Source organism: Diabrotica virgifera, chromosome 5 (assembly GCF_917563875.1).
Source record: "Diabrotica virgifera virgifera chromosome 5, PGI_DIABVI_V3a".
Taxonomy (NCBI): Eukaryota; Metazoa; Arthropoda; class Insecta; order Coleoptera; family Chrysomelidae; genus Diabrotica; species Diabrotica virgifera.
In genome coordinates this window covers 10,626,750-10,651,982 of record NC_065447.1, presented here as the reverse complement: position 1 = coordinate 10,651,982, position 25,233 = coordinate 10,626,750, and the positions used below count along the sequence as shown (strand labels likewise).

At 32.1% G+C, this 25,233-nt stretch overlaps 1 protein-coding gene across 4 annotated transcripts; it reads left to right on the top strand.

Annotated features, from left to right (window-relative positions):
• Positions 1-941: 941 nt before the first annotated feature.
• LOC114334816 (gamma-glutamylcyclotransferase) lies at positions 942-23,731 on the top strand. 4 transcript variants are annotated; one of them, XM_050652262.1, is made up of 4 exons: positions 942-960; positions 5,170-5,290; positions 16,099-16,232; positions 23,378-23,731. In XM_050652262.1, the coding sequence occupies exons 2-4, from the start codon at positions 5,183-5,185 to the stop codon at positions 23,655-23,657; spliced, it is 522 nt and encodes a 173-aa protein (XP_050508219.1). In that variant the 5' UTR covers positions 942-960; positions 5,170-5,182; the 3' UTR covers positions 23,658-23,731. The 4 variants fall into 4 exon arrangements, with proteins under 4 accessions (XP_050508219.1, XP_028140829.2, XP_028141033.2 ...); XM_028285028.2 differs by lacking the exon at positions 942-960 and adding an exon at positions 1,030-1,061; XM_028285232.2 differs by lacking the exon at positions 942-960 and adding an exon at positions 3,944-3,962.
• The last annotated feature ends 1,502 nt before the right edge of the window (positions 23,732-25,233 follow it).

Here is a 25,233-nt window from a genome sequence, read left to right as displayed (position 1 = left end):
TTTAACTCGTTCAGCGCCCACGTCGACAGTGGTCGGCACGAGGTTTTTATCAATGGTGCCGACGACGAACGAGTATCGGCAGTGGTATTGCGTTACTAAATAAATCATTACAAGCTTGGGCTGAGCCTGAGCATCTCAGTCAGTGGCGGTTCTAGACCAAAAAGACTGGGGGCAAGTGAACACAACCGGTGAATAAACAAGATAACGTGCCTTTTTAACGAAGATTATAGTACAAAAGTCCTGAAAAAATTGGGGGGGGGGCTGCCCCCTGCCCCAGGCTAGAACCGCACTGATCTCAGTTGAAATCTGTTTACGGTATGGGCATCGAGCGCGTTAAGAGATCCGAATTTCTGGATAATAATACTATTATGAAATATGACTAAAGTTAAATGTGTAAATTGAGTCGAGTTAAAAAAGTTAAAGATATATTTCTCGAAGGGCCGACTGAATTGATTCAAATATTAAATTAAAATGAAAAAATTATTATATAAGGCAAAAATTATTTTTAGGTATCAGGCCCGAAGGACCATAGAAAAACTTTGACTTTTAAAAAGTCAAATTTCAATTGAAATTGGCTGGTTAATTAACTAAGAAATAAATAATAGAATAAACCATAATATGATTGAAAATAAGATAGCAATTTGTCGAAGCTAACACAATTATCACCATAAAGAATTTATCAATAACCACTCATCCTTTTGTCATAATTACAGATGTATTACCCGTAGATTGAGACAGATTATCATCGACGCTAGATTATTCTCGAAGGCAGCTCGGCTGCCCAGTCGAGAGAAAAACCGTCTCATCCACGGTCATCTGTAATAAATTATTTCGTGTTTAAAAGGATTTTAGAATTATCTGAAATACCGTCTCGTAAGATATCCCACAAGAGCAATGTGAATAGTGATATTCCCAAACATATTCTTGAGTTGCCTTTTCGAGACGATATCTTTTGTTTAGGTACTTTATTATCATAATTATGTTATCATTAATCATATCATTATGCTTATCTTTAATAAAGTATCGTGACAATAAATCTGCTATATGTTGATATTTTCCAGGTAAATTTCATATTATATTTCGCTCATTTACCAGAACAACGTGACATTTCAAAATATCTGATTTTTGTATTATTCGTTGAATAAATCCGCCGTATTTCATTCTATATACTGAAAAAACGTGGTATCTTTACCATTAAAGTAAACTGAGCTTTGGAGGGACAGAGACAGAAATGATGTGACAACCCATCTTGTAGCGTTGTTTCTTTTGGACACCTCGTTATTTTCGATAGTGTGACATATTAGTTGTGATCTGTTTGGCGTAGGGTAAAGTGCTCTCTGTTTTCACAAACAACGTGACATCACGACCATACCACCCTGTTATTGCAAAGGTAAGCTATTCTTGTTCTCATGATCATTTTTCAGTGCGTCACAGTTTTTCGATTTCTCTCTAATGCATTAAGTTAGATGAGACGGAAAAAGCGGTAGCTCCGTGATTAAACACAAAAATAATGCAGCATTATAATGGTTATACATATACATAAGATGTCTATTCCTAACCTACGTTTGATTCGTTGATATTTAGAATGCGCGTTTTTTCTAGCCAATCAAATACACGTATTAGGTACGAACATTTGACGAAAACTTCGTCCATTTTGGCCATTTTTTAGAAGTGTCAAAGAGTCAAGTGACGGTTATTATTCAGGTCATTATTTTGTGTACGTGTCATTTTGAAATTTCGAATTCGACTTCCCTTGCGTTTCACAACGTTTTTGTGCATTATTTTGTGTTTTGGTTTAGAATTTAGTTCGTTAAAAGTTAGTCATTGGCGTGAGGAGGCTAGAGACATTCAAGATGTACCGAAGAGTGCTAAATATCTCATGAGTAGATAGAATAGCCAACGTGGAGGTAATGAGACTTACGCATAAGGAACGAGAAAAACTAACAAATAAGAAGAAAACTGAGATATATGGGACATGTGATGAGAGATGTATATCTAATACTCCAGATCATTATGCAAGAAAAAGATCCATAGTAAGGAGACGTAACTCATGGCTGAAGAACCTTAGGAACTGGTTTGGATGTAATAACAATGAATTATTTAGAGCCGCGGTTTCAGAAATAAAGATCTCTCTGATGATTGCCAACTTTTGAAGCGGAGACAGCACCTAGAGAAGAAGATAAAAACATAGTTTATGGATAGTTTTGAGTCATTTTTTAATATTTCCATATTTATAAATTTAATTAACAATATTGTTTACTTTTTTATTTTATTCCCCTTTATAAAAAATACCTACATGTTAACATATTGTGTAAAAATCAAAACTACTAAATTACTAATTAGTTTAATTCCACAAGCTTTTCACCTATGGCTAAGTACGATTCTGGCATCTGTCAGATTCGTCAATAATTACATGAAATAAGTCTCGACACACCCAATACAGTATATGACGTCATAATTAATGACGCACTGAAAAATGATCATGAGAACAAGAATACAATCAAATGTTTAATTTTATTTCTAAAATGTAGGGGAAATGCGGGCAAAACGGGGTAGCTGCCTAAAACGGGGTACCCCCTTTTTTTCAATATCACTCGCTCGATATATACGACGTTAATGAAATTATATTATAGACGCCTGTTTACGCCTTCTGTCATATAGCAGATATAAATAACTGTTAGTCGATTGTTGTAAACAGTACATGTGCGTTTTTAGTTAACCAAGTTATAATATCGGCCGAAAAATAATCCATCGTTATTATTACTAAAACAATTTATTATTTAATATTATTACTTCCAATTAACAGTGAATGTGTTCTAGGGTATTCGTTTGTCATTATATTAAAAAATAAAAACTTGTAATAATTTAAACAGGTCATTATCTCAAAATCTGCTCTTTGGGCAAAACGGGGTACCAATAGGTAGGGTAAAATGGTAAACCCTTTTTACCATACCTATTGGTAGTCTTTACCCTTTTTACCATACCAAGTAAGATAGCCGATGATCAAACCAAATCACAGACGAGTAAGAAATCGCAATTGAATAAAACTAAAAAAGTAGAGTCAGATTCAGAAGGCGAAGATAGTGACACTGACTGGTTTTGCGGAAACTTTTATTTAAGTTCCACAGAAGGATGGATAAGCTGATTCAGTTGCCTTAAATGGGCTAAAAATTAATGTGCAGGTGTAGAAGATGAGGATGACGAAGCAGTACTTGTATGCGAATTTTGTCAATAACTTTTTCTTGGTTTTAATTTGGTACCCCCATTTTACCCTATATGACGGGCATAATGGGGTACTTTACATTATTTTTTGTTTTTTTATATGATAAGAAAATCTTTTACTTTTTTTAACTTTAAGTTATATTAATCAATAGTTACTACTATAACAATGGTATTTGGCTTATTTCCAGACCTTAAAAGTTACAGATGTGTTTTAAATCCTAATTTAAACCTTAAGTACCCCATTTTGCCCGGGTTTCCCCTAACAAAGTTATTTGACCCGTTAATCCAGAAAAAATTTAGTAACATGTGAAGTAGTCTTATCATTGATATCACGTTATTGTTGTAAAAATATTCTTTTTCATAGGTAATATCATAAGAAGAACCAGTGTTGATGATAAACTGGATATTTTTGTTTTGATTATTTGTTGCTGTGCACTTTTTCCAGAAAAATTATATTATCTCACAATATTCAAGTTAGCATTAGAAAATACGTAATAGTGCTGTTGCTGGATCGTCAGATAATAAGGTTGTTAATACTAAACAATAATTCTGATTTTGATAATGTTTTTGGTAAATGAGAATTTTATGAATTTTATTATTTGCTATTGATATAAATATTTTGTAAATAATTAATGTCGTTAATCCCAGAAAACATCACCGCTGCGAATCGACAAGTAGCAGCAATTCATTAAGTAGATCATTAAGTAGTTCTACAAAGAATATCTCGTTATTCCACGAAGGTAAGTACTTTATTAGTAAAGTTATACAACAACCGCAATCAAGATGTACTAGAAATAAACACACCAAGACACGTTAACTGGTACAATTAGCACTCCCGAAGTCCCGAATCATGATTTACAATGTATAAACTTTTTAAATCATTATTTGGGATTTACAATGTATATACATTGTAAATCATGATTCGGGAGTGCTTCTTGTAACAGTTAACGTGACTTGGTTTGTTTATGTGCGATCGGTAATATGGTCCTTGTTGGCTAAAAACAACAAACCAATTGAAATTGATCGTGAAATTTGTGCTGTTTATATGGGAACAATGTGATCACGGGTCAATGGAGCATTAAATTGAAAAATGGCCGAACCAGTGTGCATGATGAAGAACGAAGTGGACGACCAAGCATTGTGACTGTTGAACTTATCTCTAAAGTCGACATGCAAATTCAAGGAAACCGGCGATTCACAATAACTGAGCTCTCACTGCTCAGTGAACATTGGAAAAGTTACGAAGAGCGCTAAAAAACAAGCTCAGAGGAAAGCTGCAAATCGTATTGGAGAAGTCTTTAAAAAATTTAAGTGGGAGGTGTTTCCTCATCCGCTATATAGTCCGGATCTTGCACCTAGCGACTACCACCTGCTTCAAGCAATGAAGACCTGGCTTGCAACGCAGCGCTTTGCACGGGACGGAGTTGAACACCTGGTTGAAGTCTCAGACGGCAGATTTTTATGACAATGGTATTTCAAAGATAGTTAACCGGTATGATAAGTTAAAGAGAAATTATTAAGAGATTATGTAGAGAAATAGTATTTGAGTGTCTCTTTTTTCATATAATAAAATATTTTTCTTCTACTTGTTTTTCTTTCTATTCCAAAACGAAACGTACTTTCTGGATAGCCCACGTATAACGCATTAAAGTGTAAAGAAATAAACTGGATTTTAATACCATTGCAAATTGATGAAGTGTAGCGTTAAGAGTTGGTTCTTAATTTATGTAAAATCGTTTTCATAGGTCAAATGTCAATTAAGAAATCCTGTCAAAAGCAATAGATAGTGTGTCATTTGTTGATAAACCATTATCACTAAAAACATTCATTTCTGGATTTATACTTTTTTGGTTAAGCTTTAAAGTGTTTCAAACAAACAAGATCCTAAAAACCGATCATGAAAGGTGGAACTATTCCAATATGTTTTTATATGATTCTTACTTCCAGTATTGGTAGTCTAATGGCGACAAATAAAAGCCTTTACTTTGGATATGGAAGCAATTTGCTGGAAAGACGAATGCACCGGTCTAATCCTAATGCTGTTAGATATGGAAAAGGTGTATTGAAGGTAAGCAATAATTTCAATTTTGTTCTTAAAAGTTATACAGGGTGTTAGTAAATAAGTATGAAAAATTTTAAGAGCTAATTCTACATAAAAAATTAATGCCGGTTTGCTCTATCAACATATGTTCGCAAATGCTTAGTTTCCGAGATACGGGGTGTTGAAATTTTTATTTCAAACTGCCAATTTATTTATTGCTCTAAGACCAGTTGAGCTATGAAAATTAAATTTGGTGAGTTTTAGGAGGTAGTTATTACGCATTTTTTGACATACAAATAAGAATTTTGTATTCATCATTGGCGCGCCTACGGGTAATGGTCTGAATTTTGTTAAAGAAAAAATAGTACGCCACAGATATTTCGAATTAAAAATAATTTTTAAATTCCACGTCTAATTTATGATAAAAAACCTTTCTTGCCTTTTTTCATATGGTGCACCGTTTTTATGCAGAAAAATAAAACATCTTGACGCGTATTTTGCATTTTTTTAATATGTATTATCAAGAAATATCCAATATAATAATACTAAAGTGGAACAATAACAGAAAATATTATTAATAAGGTTTTACTAGGTGCAGAGCTACAACAAATGTGAAAAATGACCTCCTGTAGAGGTTATATAAGAATTTTATATTCATCATTGGCGCGCGTACGGGTAATGGTCTGAATTTATTTAAGAGAAAAATAGTACGCCACTGAGATATGTCAAATTAAAAATCATTTTTGAATTGCAAATTGAATTTTTATGCAAAAAAAACATCTTTAAGTTTACCAAGTATTTGAACTAAGTTCTATGCGTTAAGATGTTTTATTTTTTTTATAAAAACGGCGCCTCGTATGAAAAAAAACAAAAAAGATTTTTTGTCACAAATTGAACGAGGAATTCAAAAATGATTTTTAGTTTGACATATCTCAGTGGCGTACTATATTTTTCTTAAAAAATTCAGACCATTACCCGTACGCGCGCCAATGATGCATATAAAATTCTTCTGTTACCTGTAAAGGAGATCATTTTAAACATTTTTTGCAGCTTTGCACCTAGTTGAAATCTTATTAGTAATATTTTCTGTTATTGTTGTAGTTTAGTATTATTATATTGGATAGTTCTTGATGATGTATTAACAAATGAAAAATACGCGCCAAGATGTATTATTTTTCTGCATAAAAACGGCGCCTCGTATGAAAAAAAGACAAAAAAGATTTTTTGTCACAAATTGAACGAGGAATTCAAAAATGATTTTTAGTTTGACATATCTCAATGGCGTACTATTTTTTTCTTTAAAAAATTCAGACTATTAAAATGCGCAATAACTACCTCTTAAAACTTACCAAATTTTATTTTTATAGCTCAACTGGTCTTAGAGCAATAAATAAATTGGCAGTTTGAAATAAAAATTTCAACACCCAGTATCGAGTAAACCGGCATTATTTTTTCATGTGGAATTAGCCCTTAAAATTTTTCATACTTATTTACTAACACCATGTATATGACGTATAGGTCTGGATCCCGCATAAGAAAAAAAGTTGATTAATAGCAAGCTGAAAGTTTGTTAATAGCTTAACGGCGTCTAGTCGGACAATCTTTGATATATGGGAACAATGTAACAGGGTAAGTTTTAATGGTAGAACAGGCTAAAAATTTGGAACGTCAGACTATGAAATCGTCAGATGTATTTTGTCGGACAGAACTTCCAATTGATTTGTTACCCTTTCATTAAACTCTCATTAGGGGAGTGCATATAAATTTTCACTTCGGAAAAATCAAACAAGATAGAACTTTTTGTAATTTTATTAAGAAATGTTTAATAAACAAAATATCAAAAAGTTCTACTCGAGAAGTGGGTGCTTCATTTTTTATTAAACAAAATGAACTACCAAATTAGATGTTTTTTTAAATTACTCAATTTTAGAAAAAAACTGACGACCATTGAAAAATTCAGAAAATTTTACAAAAAAAAACCTTATATAAATAATTTTCTAATTTTCTTTTTATTTAAAACGCTAAGTCACCCTTCTCACAAACATTGGCGTACTGTAAACTAGCGTACGGCGAAGTGCACGGTTGAGTTATTTTAATGTAATTCTTTAACTAATACATAGAATAGTTAAGCTATATTATGGTTATAATAAAAAGAAATAAAATTTATGGGCATAAGTACGGTGGGGGCGGAAAGTGAGCCTTACATAAATTTTGTTTAAAAATGATTTAAAAATGTGTAACTAATACAATTTTTCTTATAAAACCCTCAATTTTGCACAACTTACCTTTCAAGCATCTTACTACATGATGTTTCATTCAAAAAAAATCTCAAAAATTTAATTCAAATGATATGACATCTCAAAAAATTTAATTTTTAAAATCTTCATAGTTTTATAGAATTACCACCAGTTTAAGACGGTATTACTCAAGTTTGAACAGATCTATTACAGTTTTATAAGTAGGTACTGTTTTAAAACTTAGGATATAATCTTTAAAATGCACTAATTATTTTACTTTAGAAATGAAATAGTCTATTTCTTTTTGAGAAAATTAAAAAAGACAACAAAACTGTAATACAAAAACCGAAAATTACCAGCTAAACAAATGTTTATACAAAGTGATTAAAAACTGTAAAACTTACCTAAAATACATTTAATAATAAGCTTCAACAATAACAAATGTTCAGCAAAAAAAATTTTTTGGCTCTTGTATGTCTGCGTAACTTCGAACCTATTGATAACTTTTTTATTATCAATTTTACGAAAAAAAGTTATTCTTTATAAAATACTCTGCATCGTATATAATCTAAGATGTAATCATCAAATATTAAATTTAATTAATTTTATTCGAGGTACATAATGTCAAAAAATATGAATTTCACTCAAGAGTAAAGTACCGTTACATTTCACAATATCGAAAATTGTTATTAAAAAAAGTTGTTTGGGATTAAAAAATTTGTTTTAGTGTTCAATTACATCCTCCTAATTAAAATATTGTGAATAATAAAGGCACTTAACTTTTAAGAAAAATTCATATTTTTTACATACCTCGTATAAAATTAAAAAAGTTTGATATCTGATGGTTGTATCTTAGATTTTAGATCAGGGAGAGCATTTTATGAAGAATAACTTTTTTTCTTAAAAGTGATAATAAAATAGTTATCATAATTGTAATAAAATCTGCGAGTAGAACTTTTTACTTTAACATGTATATAAACTAACAAAAAAAGTTTTTAGAAAAATATAATCTTGTTTCAATTTTTCCGAAACAATGCATATTTTCGTTCTAATTGCACTCCCCTACATGCAAAAATCAGACTGCTATTACTAACCAACATGATTCCTGACATTTGACATGTTCTTCGTGTTCCACTCATTAAAATGCGCAGTTGGTGATAAACACCAGTCTGATTTTTGCATGAGAGTTTAATGAAAGGGCAACAAATCAGTTGGATGTTCTGTCCGACAAAATACATAAGACGTTTTCGTAATCTGACGTTCCGAATTTTTAAACTGTTCCACAATTAAAACTTCCCCTGTTCCAGTGTTCCCGTACATCAAAGTTTGTCCGACTAGACACCGTTAACAAATTTTCAGCTTGCTATTAATCAACTTTTTTTTCTTATGCGGGATCCAGACCTAGTACAAGGTGAGTTTACAGTGCGACATTGGTCGATAAATCTTCAGGGTTGGATAATATACCAAATTCTTCAGGGTGGTTCTGGTGTCGGGTGTAATCAAAATTCTATAATTGATGAGATGTACAGCTGCGGCCATTGAATAGTTTACACCCTTACATATCTAGTACTTAGAGGATTTTGTGAATTTTTACCTACTTTAAACATACAAGAAGTTTTTTTTAATAAAATGGATTATGTTTTTAATAACGAAAATAAGTAAGACTGGGTTCAAAACATCCATTTTATTTTAAATCTATTTTATATTAAATGTTGATAAACAGTAACACAATTAATATGTATGGAAACCCCATTATTGTTAATACAACTTGCAATCTGCTATTCACAGATAGCACCAATCTTCTCATGTTAAATTCAACAAGCTCTTCCCATGCCTATTGTCCATAGTTTAATCCTATTCCGTGACCTACGGTTTCTTTCATTTAATTTCTTTATCAACTCTGCCTACACATTTTCGATGGGGTTAAGGTCTGGACTCCGAGAAGGCTGCGGATGAAAATTAACATTAGTTTCTTCCAACCATTCTACTCGTATGAATCGGACATTTATTATGTTGGAAGATAAAGTTGTTGTTGGGGAGTCTAGATCAGTGATGGCAACGTTATGTTCTTAATAATATGTTTGTAATATAATCCTGTTATGTTATGAGAACAAACGCCCGGGTCTTCAGCCCTTATCCATCCCCATACGTTGAACGAGAATTCTCCACTATTAAATGATGAGTATAGCGTTCATCAAACCTATGATTTCTCAATTAACTTGTTTTGATGGGAAATAAGCCACAATTTTACTAAAAAAATGATTTTATCAACGTTTCGACCCCTAAATCGGGTGTCGTTGTCAAATAATAAAAAAAATATTAATGAATTAAACAAAAATGTTGTTGCTTAGTAAAAAAAAAATATTCTAATAATTTATTTAATCTGACTTATTTATATCGGCAATTCAGATACCTATATATTATACATTTTATAAAGTAGAAGACTTTAAAATGAAGCCAATATTTATGGGTTGCGTTCCTTAGACGACTTTATTGAAAGATAGTTCATTCGATTACATGAAATCAACCCCAACTCAAGAATATTCGTCACAAAAAAAATCATAATATGTGATCTGTCTTTAAAAAGACAACCACATGCAATGGTGACAGTTAAATTATCGCGCTAGAGATTCCATAGTAAATCACGAGGAAAAACAAGGAAAAAACCTCTTGATAATATCCCGACATCGTAAGTATTAGGTTCTTATTTTAGTTCCCTCTCAAAACTAATACCAAATTCTGACCTTAATTACAGTCGGAAAAATGAAAGAATACCCATTAACGATCACAGCAATCACATATTATTCAGATTATTAATAATCTATCTCTCTCGTTTGTTATTTATGAAGAAAAAAACAGCAAATACAAAATATGTGATTGATCTGATCGTTCTTGGATTGATCTGATCATGGGTATTCTTTCGTTTTTCCGACTGTATGTACATTTTAAATTATATGTTATTTTAAATATGTTATTATATGTATGTTATTTTAAATTATATTTAAACCTCGGGATAGTATCACGAGGTTTTTTCCTGGTTTTCCCTCGTGATTTACTGTGGAATCTCTAGCGCGAATTTTTTTTACTAAGCAACATTTTTGTTTAATTCATTCATATTTTTTGTATTTTGACAACGACACCCGATTTGGGCGTCGAAACGTTGATAAAATCATTTTTTTAGTAAAATTGTGGCTTATTTCCCATCAAAACTAGTTAATTGCAAAAATGTCACAAGAAAATAGCTTCAGAACAACACTATGATTTCTCGGCATATAAACTATTATTCCTAAGAGTAACATACTTTTTCATCACCAAATGCAACGTTAGGTCAAAAGTTGTGTTCACGCTTTATGAATTTATTACAAAATGCAACTCGTCTACTTTTGTCAAAAAAGGTTTCCTTGCAGCTGCACAATTTATCAATTCACTTGCTTTAAACCTCCTTGCAGCTTCCTGAAGTAAGAATGCTGCTCGAAAACGCTGTCTCTTCGCTAGCTTTCGAGCTGTGGCAAAAGGAGAATCTTTCAAATAATCTACTAACACCTTATTTTATTCCTCTGCAGTTCAGAAATCCACTGCGCATCAGTTAGGAAAGATATTTTGATTTGGATTTTTTGCATAATCTTATTCAAAAAGGACCCCTTTTAATAAATTTGCATGTTGCCAGTTCCAAAAGTGGGTCAAAAATTTTTTAAACGTTTTTTTTTTGTTTTTTTCCTAAATTTATTTTTTTTACAACGAACAAAGTTTTTAGGTTTTTTGGATCATTCCAAACAGAAAAGGTCTCAAGTGACTTTTCTCAGTTGATAGTTTTTGAGATATAAGCGATTAAAATTTTAAAAATTGCGAAATCGGCCATTTTTAACCCTCATAAACTATGTGAAAAACTGAAAATTTCAATGTTGCCAAGGTAGGTGGATATTATTTAAACATCGATTGATGAAATCCCGAAGAGTTTTTTGCAATACAATATCGAAAACCCCTTTGTTTTTTAATTGCTAATTAAGCGGGCGCGACACTATTTTCAACAATTGCATGTATATGTAATATGCGTAAATAGTAAATATATGTGCTGAAAAATATTCTGATTCAATTTTTTTTCACCATCTTGCTTGAAAAGGTTCCCTATTAACCAATTTGCATGTTGCCAGAGTCTAAAATTTTTTAAACAATTTTTTTAAACTTAAACCTTTTCCGATTACATCTATGCAACGGTTGAAAATAGTGTCGCGCCCGCTTTATTAGCAATTAAAAAACAAATAGGTTTTCGATATTGTATTGCAGAAAGCTCTTCGGGATTTCATCAATCGATACTCATAGAATATCTACGTATTTTGGTAACATTAAAATTTTCGGTTTTTCACATAGTTTTAGAGGGTTAAATGGCCGATTTTGCAATTTTTAAATTTTCAATCGCTTATATCTCGAAAACTATCAAATTTAGAGAAAAGTCACTTGAGATCTTTTCTATTTGAAATGACCCAAAAAACCTAAAAAAATTGTCCGAGGCAAAAAATTAGTTTTAGGATAAATTTAAAAAAAAACGTTTAAAAAATTTTTTGACTGCCTTTTGATCCTGGTAACATGAAAATTTGTTAAAAGGAGACCTTTTCAAGCAAGATGATGAGAAAAAATTGAATCAGAATATTTTCCGCATATACAGGGTGTTAGTAAATAAGTATGAAAAATTTTAAGGGCTAATTCTACATGAAAAATTAATGCCGGTTTACTCTATAAACATATGTCCGCAAATGCTTAGTTTCGGAGATACGGGGTGTTGAAATTTTTATTTCAAACTGCCAATTTATTTATTGCTCTAAGACCAGTTGAGCTATGAAAATGAAATTTGGTGAGTTTTAGGAGGTAGTTATTACGAGTTTTATGACATACAATTAAGAATTTTGTATTCATCATTGGCGCGCCTACGGGCAATGGTCTAAATTATTTTAAAGAAAAAAATAGTACGCCACTGAGATATTTCGAATTAGAAATTATTTTTAAATTCCACGTCTAATTTATGATAAAAAATAAAACATCTTGGCGCATATTTTTCATTTCTTAATACATCATCAAGAACTATCCAATATAATAATACTAAACTAGAACAACAACAGAAAATATTACTAATACCATTTCAACTAGGTGCAAAGCTGCAAGAAATGTTTAAAATGATCTCCTTTACAGGTAACAGAAGAATTTTATATTCATCATTGGCGCGCGTAGCGGTAATGGTCTGAATTTTTTGAAGAAAAAAATAGTACGCCACTGAGAAATGTCAAACTAAAAATCATTTTTAAATTCCTCGTTCAATTGACGACAAAAAATCTTTCCTGCCCTTTTTTCATTTGCGGCGCCGTTTTTATGCAAAAAAATTAAACATCTTAACGTTTACAAAGTATTTGAACTAAGTTTCTATGCATATGGAAACTCGTGACCCGTCAAAATAGCCCGGTCAAAACAGCCCCGTCAAAAAAGCCCCGTCAAAATAGCCCGAACACAAAATAGCCTCGACAATATAGCCCGCAAACAAAATAGCCCCGACAAAAGAGATCGCACACAAAATAGCCCCAGTCAAAACAGCCCCGGATAAAATAGCCCCGGCTAAAACAGCCTCTTATAAACAATTACATAATTATTTATACAAGGTGTCCAAAAACTTTTTTTTTCATTTAAATTATTTGACAAAAAGGAAGAATGTATTTAATTTATTTAATTTATTTAATTTAAAATGCATTTTAGTGTTTCCCGAAAACAGAAAAAAATGTTTATATCATAAATAAACATTGATTTTTCGTTTAACTTAAATGTTCAAACTTCCAAGAGGCAGGGAAGACAGGACTCGAGTTCTCTGAAAAGACCATTTTTATTTAATGTGGTTAAGATAAACATCTGAATTGAGGATAATTACCATTTCCGAAAAAATGTATTTTTAAGGAATGATTTCATGATGAATTCTGAAGGGAGCTTTTTTGTCGGGGCTATTTTGTCGGGGCTATTTTGTCGGCGGGCTATTATTCCGCGGCTATTTTGTCGGAGCTATTTTGTGTACGGGATATTATGTCGGGGCTATTTTGTCGGAGCTTTTTTGACGGGGCTATTTTGACGGGGTACCATGGAAACTACCTCAAATACTTGGTAAGCGTTAAGATGTTTTATTTTTTTGTATAAAAACGGCGTCTCATATGAAAAAAAGGAAAGAAAGATTTTTTGTCGTAAATTGAACGAGGAATTCAAAACTGATTTTTAGTTTGACATATCTCAGTGGCGTACTATTTTTTTCTTCAAAAAATTCAGACCATTACCCGTACGCGCGCCAATGATGAATATAAAATTCTTCTGTTATCTGTAAAGGAGATCATTTTAAACATTTCTTGCAGCTTTGCACCTAGTTGAAATCTTATTAGTAATATTTTCTGTTATTGTTCTAGTTTAGTATTATTATATTGGATAGTTCTTGATAATGTATTAAGAAATGAAAAATACGCGCCAAGATGTTTTATTTTTCTGCATAAAAACGGTGCATCATATGAAAAAAAGGCAAGAAAGGTTTTTTATCATAAATTACGTGAAATTTAAAAATAATTTTTAATTCGAAATATCTCAGTGGCTTACTATTTTTTTCTTTAAAAAAATTCAGACCATTGCCTGTAGGCGCGCCAATGATGAATACAAAAGTCTAAATTGTATGTCAAAAAATTCGTAATAACTACCTCCTAAAACTCACCAAATTTCATTTTCATAGCTCAACTGGTCTTAGAGCAATAAATAAATTGGCAGTTTGAAATAAAAATTTCAACACCCCGTATCTCCGAAACTAAGCATTTGCGGACATATGTTTATAGAGCAAATTGGCATTAATTTTTCATGTAGAATTATCCCTTAAAATTTTTCATACTTATTTACTAACACCCTGTATATTTACGCATATGACATAATGGTAGGGGAGCAAAGTATGCTAAATGTGCAGTCACTCGAGCGCTTTGGGGACCTATTGGGTTGTGAAGAGTAGGTCCTAAAACCAAAAAAAGTTAAGTAAAGTTTTCCATTTTAGTGGGCGCTTGCCATTTTTTAATTTAATTTTCCATTTCCAACAATCGTTTTTTCCGATTATAACGCCATCTGTCCATAATTCAAAAAAATGTTTCGAATAAAAGTTACTTATTTTTACGTAAGGAATCCAAATCTGCAAAAAAAATGAGGGCTCCTATTTAAGATTTTAAAGTAACCCCCCACCCCACATCCATGGGGGGTCGTGTTTGGTACCATTCGATAGATTTTTCAAAAATATTGAATAAGTGTATTTTACAGTTTTTCGATCTGATGTTCATTTCGCGAAATATCGCGGGATTCGTATTTAAAATATTAAATTTACCCCCCACCCCTCTCCGCGGGAAGACGTGTTTGGTATCATTCGATAGATTTTTAAAAAATATTGGGCACATATTTTTTAGTTTTTCGATCTGTCATTCATTTCGCTAAATACTCGCTTTTTTCTTGTGAAACTTTGGGACTCACCCATTTCCTTACGCCAGGGTCAAATCGTCAGATTTTTGAAATATACACTCTTTTGCATGTACTTAACTTACCTTATCTTAATCTGACAATTTCGAGTTTTTTTAAGGATAGATTTTTTTTTTCGGCCCCCCTTAACGAACTCCCCTGTGTTAAGAGCCAATATATGTTAGAGGTACATCTGCAGGGTACCAGGTTTCTCCCATATGCTAATCTGACGCGCTCGAGTAACTGCAAAAATCCCCGCTTGGGCTCCCCTACCATAAGTACATGCAACGGTTGAAAATAAAGTCGCGCCCGCTTGATTAGCAATTAAAAAACAAAGGGGTTTTCGATATTGTATTACAAAAAGCTCTCCGCGATTTCATCAATCGATGTTTAAAAAATATCTACTTACCTTGGCAACATTCAAATTTTCAGTTGTTTACATAGTTTTTTTTTAATCGCTTATAATATGTCAAAAACTATCAACTTTAGAGAAAAGTCACTAAAGACCTTTTCTGTTTGGAATGATCCAAAAGACCTAAAAAAACTTTGATGCAAAAAAAATAATTTTAGGAAAAATAAAAAAAAACGTTTAAAAAATTTTTGACTCGCTTTTGCACCTGGCAACATGCAAATTTGTTAAAAGGGGTCCTTTTTGAGTAAGTGTGTGCAAAAAATCCGAATCAGAATATTTTTCCTAGCGGATGCGCAGTGGCTTTCTGGACTAGTGTCCAGAAAAACTACTAGTAGTCTGGGACTACTTTCTTCTGCCCTCTTGAACCATCCAACCGTGCTATGGAATGAAAATGATCCCATTTTTGTTTGATTTTCTATATGCACATATGGCTCACGTTCAAACCTGAAGCAACTTGCCTAGTGACCAACCTTCTTCGAGTTTGGCAATTGCTTTGATTTTTTGCGCGTCAAATACATTCTAGGCATTTTTGACGCGTTTAATAACTTTTTATTTTATTTTTCAATACGCGCGAAAGTTTTGACAAGCACTTCATTTATCAAATCCCGTACGACACAATTTTACAGTATTACAATGTAAAAATGAAGTTGTAAACTATTCAGTGACCACAGCTATAATTATTTTAGGATTACACATTAGACATGGGCACATATGGGCACTTTTGGAAAGGCTGTGGTGCAAATATAGTCCAATCGCCTGGAGACAAGGTCTGGGGAGCTCTATGGCAGTTGAAGGATGAAGATTTTGTGAATTTAGACCGGTAAGCTGAGCGAATTTGATGTATCGATGTGATTTATATTTATTTATATATTTTATATCTATATTTACTCATGGAAGGTTGTGAAAGCTATCATTTTTGGGAGAAGTAGCATCTTAAGATGAGAGGCCATTAGTGGCATACAACTGCTGAAGAAGTTGATATATTTACTTACATCAATAAAAATCGGCAGAAATCTGAAAGATTTACTTCCAGAACAAGAAAACTCAAAAATTGTACATTATACTTTGTTACATTATTTGTTCCCTAATCTGTTTCACCACACACAAAGAAAGAAATTAGAAGTTCATACGAGTAACATTCAGATGAAGCTATCAGTTCATAAAATTATATAAAATTATATAAAATTATAAATCGGTGCTTTTGCGAGCGGCCGAATTTTGCAAATCGCCCGACTCGATTCAAATCCGCGCGGTCGGAAAATTTTTACGTAACTTGTATTAAATTTTGACAGAAAACAATTTAATAATATTACCATTATAATATACAGTCTATTTACCACTCTATTTGTTTTTCTTGATAAACTTTTATATGTGAAATTTCATTTCTGAAGAAATAATATTACAAAAATGATACATATTTATATATGAAATATGTAACTATATTTTTAATATTTTCATTGTTATATAAATATAATAATAATGTTACTTCTTACTATAATATACAATATAAAACTTTTTCTTCTTGTAGTGACTATTCTTTTTGGATTTCACATATAAAAGTTTATCAAGAAAAACAAATACAGTGGTAAATAAAATGTATATTATAATGGTAATATTATTAAACTGTTTTCTGTCAAAATTTAATACAAGTTACGTAAAAATTTTCCGAGCGCGCGGATTTGAAGCGAGCCGGGCTATTTGCAAAATTCGGCCGCTTGCAAAAGCACCGATTTCAAAAATAATTTTTAATAATTAAATGTAGTAATATTTTATAACAATTTTTATTTTAAGATAATATAAGTCTTTCTTTAGTCAATGACTGTAAAATAATTTGTTAATTGTTATAAATAAAGGCACTACGATTTAAGAAAAAAAAAACAATTATCTCGGCTTCAGTTGGTTGTAGAAAATTTTAATTTTTTTATAAATCTTCGTTTTGTCTTCAGCAACAATAATCTGTAACTTAGAAGCTCATAGGATATACAGGGCTGCTTCAGCTCTAAATGTTTATAACGAAATTTGCCTCCTTATTTTCAAACCCAAAAATTATCTCGGCTTCAGTTGGTCGTAGAAATTTTTAATTTTTTTATAAATCTTCGTTTCGTCTTCAGCAACAATAATCTGTAAGTTAAAAACTCATAGGATGTACAGGGCCGCTTCAGCTCTAAATGTTTATAACGAAATTTGCCCCCTTATTTTCAAACCCAAAAATTAGAGGTTTAAAAATGTTTTACGCATTTATTTACATCAGAATATGAAAACATAACTCTTTAGACGGGGATTGGATGTTTCACCAACTCTCTACGATTTTTTTTTTAAAAGTTATAGCCTTCGACATTTGACCTCTTGGGATAAACAATTTATAATATCTAAGCAACAAATTGGTTAATCTGGCTTTACAATTTTTTTTATATTTGGAATTGAAAGATCTTCATTTTAACGCTTTAAAAAATAAAAAAATTATTTGTACAATAAATATTGCAATTGTAAAAAACGGCCATTTTGGACCTTTCGCAGGCTGTTTTGCAATAACCAATTAACGAAATTAAACTTACCATAGCTCAAATTGTTGGTTTTTTAATTTACTACAACTTTCTATTAAAAAGTTTTTCTCTAAAATCAATATCCTAAGCTACAAAATTAAAAATCATTAAAAATTGCAAATTTAACAAATGAAAATAAGAGCATGGCACCGTTGAACAAGTTCACAGAGTGGTCAATGTTATAAATAAAACATTTGAAGAAAAAAGTTACTGTTCAGCAGCATTCCTCGATGTTAGCCAAGCTTTTGATAAAGTTTGGCATCAAGGACTGTTGTATAAACTGAAAAAGAACTTACCAGAGGAACTATATACACTCCTTAAGTCATATTTATCAGAAAGATACTTTCGAGTGAAGTTTGAGTCAGCCTATACAAAACTATATCCCATCAGATCAGGGGTACCGCAAGGAAGTGTTCTGGGACCACAACTGTATCTGATTTACACAGCCGACTTACCCACAAATCGTGATATAACGACCACCATCTTTGCAGACGATACTGCAATCCTAGCAGTACACAAAAATCCCGTCGAAGCTGCTGCAGAACTCCAGAGAGTATTAAATCAAATAAATACATGGGCACAAAATTGGAGAATTAAATTGAATGAACAAAAATCAAACCGTATTGTTTTTACAAAATGTCACGGTGAATCACCTACAGTAACAATAAATAATAAGGTAATTCCCTCAGTTACCTCTGTAAAATATCTGGGCATGCACTTGGCCAGGGGATTAACCTGGAGAACCCATATATGGAACAAACGGAAACAACTGGGCATAAAATTTAGTAAGCATTATTGGCTTCTAGGGCGTAAGTCTAAGCTCACGATAAGAAATAAACTGCTAGTCTACAACACAATATTCAAATCAGTCTGGGCATATGGTCTGCAGCTCTGGGGAACAGCATCCAAGTCGAATGTATCCATAATTGAGAGATTCCAGTCCAAGGTGTTACGTTCAATAATCGATGCTCCGTGGTTTGTTACTAACTGGGATATTTACAATGATCTGGAAACCAAAACCGTCAGTGAAGTGATAGTGGAGTTAAGTGCAAAATACATCGTACGTCTTGAAAGCCACGCGAATGTGCTTGCAATTAATTTGTTAGACAACAGTCAGGAAACAAAACGGTTAAAGAGACAGACACCATTAGATTTACCGCACAGACATTAATATTGTTACAGTAGCTAAGTTAATATATGTAATACAGTAATTTAATATTATCTCTATAGAGATGTGTGGCGTTGGTCACAATCTCTTCATGTCATTATTTCTCAGATAAAATGTGCCTATTGTTATATGTTATAACAGATTGTCTAATAATCATTAAAAAAAACAAATGAAAATCGCAATAAAAAAAAGCGCACACAATATTTTTGGTTACATTTTAGTAGAAGTTATTCCTGGCATCGTCCTTTACAACACTTGATAGGTTTCAAAAATTCCTGAATTATATCACGTTTTTTCACCCACGGCCTGGGGTAACATAAGTAAAGTAACTTGTAAAGCGGTAACGATTAATCTTTTTTGGGAAGCTAATTAGGGGGTGATTTTCGCGATTTTTTTACCAAGAAATAAAAGTGACCAACAACATTTTGAGCGTAACTCACTTACTTTTAATGTTAGAAGTTTTTTGAAAAAACAAGGATAAACCTTTTTTACAGACTTTAAAAAAGTTGTAATGAGTTTTCCCCGAAAAGTGCTCAGTTTTTTGGTTATTTCACGTTGAAATATTCGATTTGGAATTTGACGAATAAGAACCTAATTTTCATTAGCTACAGCTCTGCTTCTACTGAGTCTAGACTCTTCATGCATACACCATTTTTTCTTGTTTTGATAAGCCTTATTTTTACTAAGAATATTTTTTTTGGTAAAATTCTTATTTTTTGAGTTATCTGCGAAGAACCGTCCAAAAACATGTTTTATTTTTGTTAAAAATGAACATACTCACTCGCAAATAACTCGAAAAGTATTGACTTGTGAAAAAACTCTATAGAACAAAAGTTGCTTAGAATTAGTCATTTTATTCAATTCCGTACTTATTTTGAACATATGTTTTTTCATCCCCGAGAAAATATTTATCACCCCGTATTTCCCAATTTTTGTAAAATGGAGGGGATGTAGAATTGTAAACTTTTTGAAGTTATACTTCTTTAGGCACGAGGGTGAATTTTTACATTCCCTGGCGCATGCGCACACCGACAGTATGTTGTTAGTTGCTAAATCATCCAAGTTATGTATGTATCAGTGCAACTAAGGTTTGAAAATAATATATTAGTGTTTTGTTTTTAGTAAATATATTTATTATAATTTTTGTGTCTTTGGATTTGTCTTCCTTGGGGATAAGATAATAAGTAGTTTAAACATTTTTATATTTAATACTTCATTTGATCTATTTGTCACCGTCGTTTGTAATTACGTACCAGAAGCCGTAAAAACAAAACCCTGATGGGTTATTGGTAGAGCATTCGACTACATAACGCGAAGGTCCCGGTCCCGGGTTCAAATCCTGACACGGACGATTGTTATCTTTTTTTTAATTTTTGATGTTGTTTTAATAAAAAAAATTTGAAAGTGGTAATATCAAAATTAGTTTATTAATTAAATAAAATACAAATAAACTTTTAAGTATCTTTATTTCGTTGAAATCATACAGTGCTAGTCAAAAGTCCGTACCCCCCCTCGTATCTTTTGAACGATTATTCCTATAATAGTGAAATTTGAAAGGAGGAAATAAACGGACGTAAGCTTCTTAACTAGTAATGACAGGTGACGTAATAGTGACAGATGACGTTACAGAGCCACTGTGACCGATAATTTTAAATGGGACCTTATGGCAAGTGATACCTCGCTTGAAAGGTATTGAAAATACCTATTCAGTCATACTAACTTTGTTTGAGTTTAAGCTAATTTTGATGAATAAATGAAATAAATATAAAATTGTAGTTTCGCATTTAATTAATAAAAATTCAAAATTCCGCCTATGATTATTTGTCAAACAGGTTGACGTTGACGTAAAAACTACTAGAGAATTAATAAACGTCAAATTTTTTGACAAAAAATCCATAGGCGGACATTTGAATTTTTATTAATTAAATTCGAAACTACAATATTATATTTATTTAATTTATTCACCAAAATAAAAATCAACCTAAACCCAAAAAAATTAGTATGACTGAATAGGTATTTTAATTACCTTTCAAACGAGGTATCACTTGCCATAAGGTTCTATTTAAAATTATCGGTCACAGTGGCCCTATAACATCATCTGTCACTATTAGGTACGTCACCTGTCATAACTAGTTAAGAAGCTTACGTCCGTTTATTTACTCCCTCCAAATTTCACTATTATAGGTATAATCGTTCAAAAGATACGAGGGGGGGTACGGACTTTTGACTAGCACTGTATAATAGAAGTATAACTTCTTACGTGCGTATAAAGTACACACACATTCTTTTCTTAAACAATAATAAACAATTTCAGCTACTTATTCCCAGATTTTCATGCTTTCTTTACTTTTCCGGAGATTTTCGAAAAGTTTTGTGTTCATTGATCGGGTTAAACATGGTTTATGGTTTGGAAAAATCTTTTTCCACCTACCTCTACCGAAAGTATACTTTTCCGGACCTGATTGTAGGGAGCAAAGTTGTACTTTTCCTCCCTAGGGAGGAAAATATTTTTCCTCCCTAGGGAGGAAAAGTAAAAGTGACGTCATGGTATTTCATTCATGAAATATAACTTATTGACGCCCTGTACAATATCTATTTTCTATTACGTAAGTATCTATACATTTTAACGTTTATTTAAAAACACTCTGTATTTTGCAGAATGGTAAAAAACAGTAAATTGTTATTCTGATTTAACAATGTTTACATTAATAATTTGACTTATATTATTGACAGTTGACAGTTATATTGTACCTACTTATTAGTTTTAGTTCTAACAAATTTTGTTGGTTAGTTACATAAATAAATTAAGTAAAAATGAAAAAATGACTTGTTATTTGAGGAAGGTGGAAAAACCATATGTATAACATGGGAGTAAAGTGCCTTTTCCTCCCTTGAATGATTACTGCCCTCCGCTACGCGTCGGGCAGTAAACTTCATTCTCGGGAGGAAAAGTAGCACTTTCCTCCCTTGTTATACAAATAGCTATTAAATGAGACCTTTACCCAACAATGAATATTGGCTTTACAATGCAACCACAATTAATAAACTTTTAACTCATGTTTTTTTGCGTCCACATTTTATAGCTTCCAAAGCAAGGGCGGATCCAGGACCGATTTTCGGGAGGGGCCATGAACTTTTTTGGGGAGTGGTACCGGGGTAATTTTTAAAAATTAAGGTTACAAATTTGTTCTTTTAAGGCACTTTTCACACACTTTTGAGTCCCAAAAAGACATTCAAAACTTATTGGCGGTGGTTTTGTCAAATATGATAGAGTCATAACTTGCAATTGGAATCTGATTCATTATTTGTTCAATTATTTCTTCACCACAACATGTTATCAATTGATTTTGACTGGTGCGACTAATGTATGCTGCTCGGGAAGATGCTGTGGATAGATGTTGTTTAAGAGTCTTATCCCCTGATGCGATTTTAAACCTTAACAATTCCCCTCATTGCTAGGTCCAGCATTTGTCTCCAGAAGCAGAAGGCCATCATCACGATAGCCTCTTAGAGGAATATTTTGTAGACCTAAGAACACTATAGACTCTACTATTGGTCGTAGTCTTTCTCTATTTTCTTATATCTGTTTAGACCTTTGAGAATCTATCTGGTTAATGACTGACTTTTGCGAGTTGCGATAACTTTGTAGAAAATCCAGCCCAACCTGAACTCACTCCTTGTGGTATGATGTTTTCATGGGTTTGTATAGCTCCGTCTTTGCTCATGAGTTTGGCGAAAGATGTTAAAGGTTTCATGACAATGCTTTGGGTTGTCATCCCTTTATTGTGACCATATTGTTCATTAGAAAAATAAAACGCAATACTTGCAGAACAATCCCTTTTGAATGTGCGAAAGTACCAACCAACTCCTTTGTTCTAAGTGCTGGTGACCTAAGTAACGCTTCATTTTTATTTCTTTATTTATACAGGATATAAAAATTGATACGATTTTGATGGCTGCCAAGGTCATTCTAACAATGGTCACTTTGTAAAATTATCAACATTTTGATTTACCAAACATCCTATGTCATTCTTGAAGATTCCGTTACTGCTTTTCTTCAATTCTAGTCCAGAAGACGTAATTATATTTACGTTTTGTACCTATATATCTATGTGTTTGAAACTATAAAAATTTTATCAGCAAATATTTAAATTTATATTTTTTAAATTCTCGGAGGCCCCCATGGCCCCCTCCCTGGATCCGCCCTTGTTCCAAAGACTCACTAATTTTTCTTTTACTCTTTTCCATTTTTAGGCAAGAAAGCGTACATAAGAATGTTTATAAACGAATAATAGTACAAATAGAAACCCCAGAAGGCCAAAAACTAAATGCTATAGCATATCAGAATGTAAAACAATTCGAACGGTTTGATTTGACGAACTTACCGACAGAAAGACGACCTAGTCCAGCTTACATGGATGTCATAATCAAAGGAGCCCAAGAAACAGGCCTGCCAATAGATTACATCAACTTTTTAAAGACTATTTCGACCAATGGCATCGATCATGTTCCAAACTTAGATCCAGAAAAATAGGATAAGTGTATATTAACTTTAATTGTAAAGTTGTTTGTAAATTGTAAATAAAGAAAATTTATTTTGTTGGTACAGACCAGTCTATCTATCTCAAATGTCCATAAAATTCCTGTATTTAGTCCTAAGTTAACTTGTGTCAGTCTCAAGTAACAAGAAAGAAACAGGTAATGGTAAGGAAGCAAAATATGCTAAATGTGCAGTCACTCGAGTGCTTTAGGGACCTATTGGGTTGTGAAGAATAGTTCCTAAAACCAAAAAAAAGGTTAAGTAAAGTTTTCCATTTTAGTGCGGACTTGTCCATTTTTAATTTAATTTTCCATTTCCAACATCATTTTTTTAGATTATAGCAACATCTATCCATAATTCGAAAAAATGTCTCGAATAAAAGCTACTTATTTTTACGTAAGGAATCCAAATCTGCAATAAAAAAACTGGGGCTCCCATTTAAGATTTTAAAGTAACCCCCCACCCCACATCTGTGGGGGGTCGTGTTTGGTGCCATTCGATAGATTTTTCAGAAATATTGAATAAGTGTATTTTTCAGTTTTTCGATATGATATTCATTTTGCGAAATATCACGGGTTTCGTATTTAAAATATTAAATTTACCCCCCACCCCTCTCCGTGGAAGTCGTATTTGGTATCATTCGATAGATTTTTGAAAAATATTGAGTACGTATTTTAGTATTAGTACAGAACAGATATAAAAATGAAATAGCGGACGTTCGTGTTAAAAGAGGTTATGAGATCAGTTCAGATCATTTTCTCGTTGAAGCTAAAATAAAGACAAGGAGAGAACAGACATTTAATATTAAAAATGAAGAAAATCGCTATGAACAACCAAGTATTAAAGTATACAAACTTCAGTCTGAAAATATTGGAAAATAATACTGTCGTAAATTAAATGAAGAAATACGAAAAACAAATTGGAAAAATGAGGAGGATATAGAAATATTATGGAATATTTTTAAGGAGCTGGTGTATGCAACTGGGAGTAAAGTATATGGTGTAACGAAAAGAAGATATCTGAAAGGTACAACTTGGTGGAATAATGACATAAAATTGGAAGTTTCGAAGAAGAAAAAATTGTGGAAAAAGTATATATAAGTAATAAAAGTGAAGGTAATTATCAAGAATATAAGGAACAGAGAATAATGGTTAAAAATAAAATTAAAGAAGCTAAGAATCGTCAATGGTAAGAATTTGGAAATAAAATGGAAAGTGATAGTAAGGGTAACGCGAAGTTGCTCTATAGGACCCTAAAAAACCTAAGACAAAAGAAATCAAACGGAGTAACAGGTTTAGAGGACAAATATGGTAACATATTATTAAAAAATGAAGAATTACCGAAAGATGGCGAGAACATTTTATGGAATTATTAATGGGAGACAACAACGAAATAGAAAATGACAGGGAGGAGTACAATTTAAATGAACAACAAGATAATGATGACATAACATACGAAGAATATAGGGAAGCAATTTTAAAATTAAAAAATGGCAAGGCTGCAGGACACGATAATATTAAGGCTGAGCTAATTAAATATATGGAAGGAGAAGGATTACAGTTACTATGGA

What these genes read in the sequence shown, in the direction of transcription:
- LOC114334816 (XM_028284953.2), top strand. Translation starts at nt 5,120, where the DNA reads ATGAAAGGTGGAACTATTCCAATATGTTTTTATATGATTCTTACTTCC. An exon ending in ATGGAAAAGGTGTATTGAAG is followed by an intron (nt 5,291 to 16,098) that starts GTAAGCAATAAT and finishes TAATTATTTTAG; the next exon opens with GATTACACATTAGACATGGG. An exon ending in GATTTTGTGAATTTAGACCG is followed by an intron (nt 16,233 to 23,377) that starts GTAAGCTGAGCG and finishes TTCCATTTTTAG; the next exon opens with GCAAGAAAGCGTACATAAGA.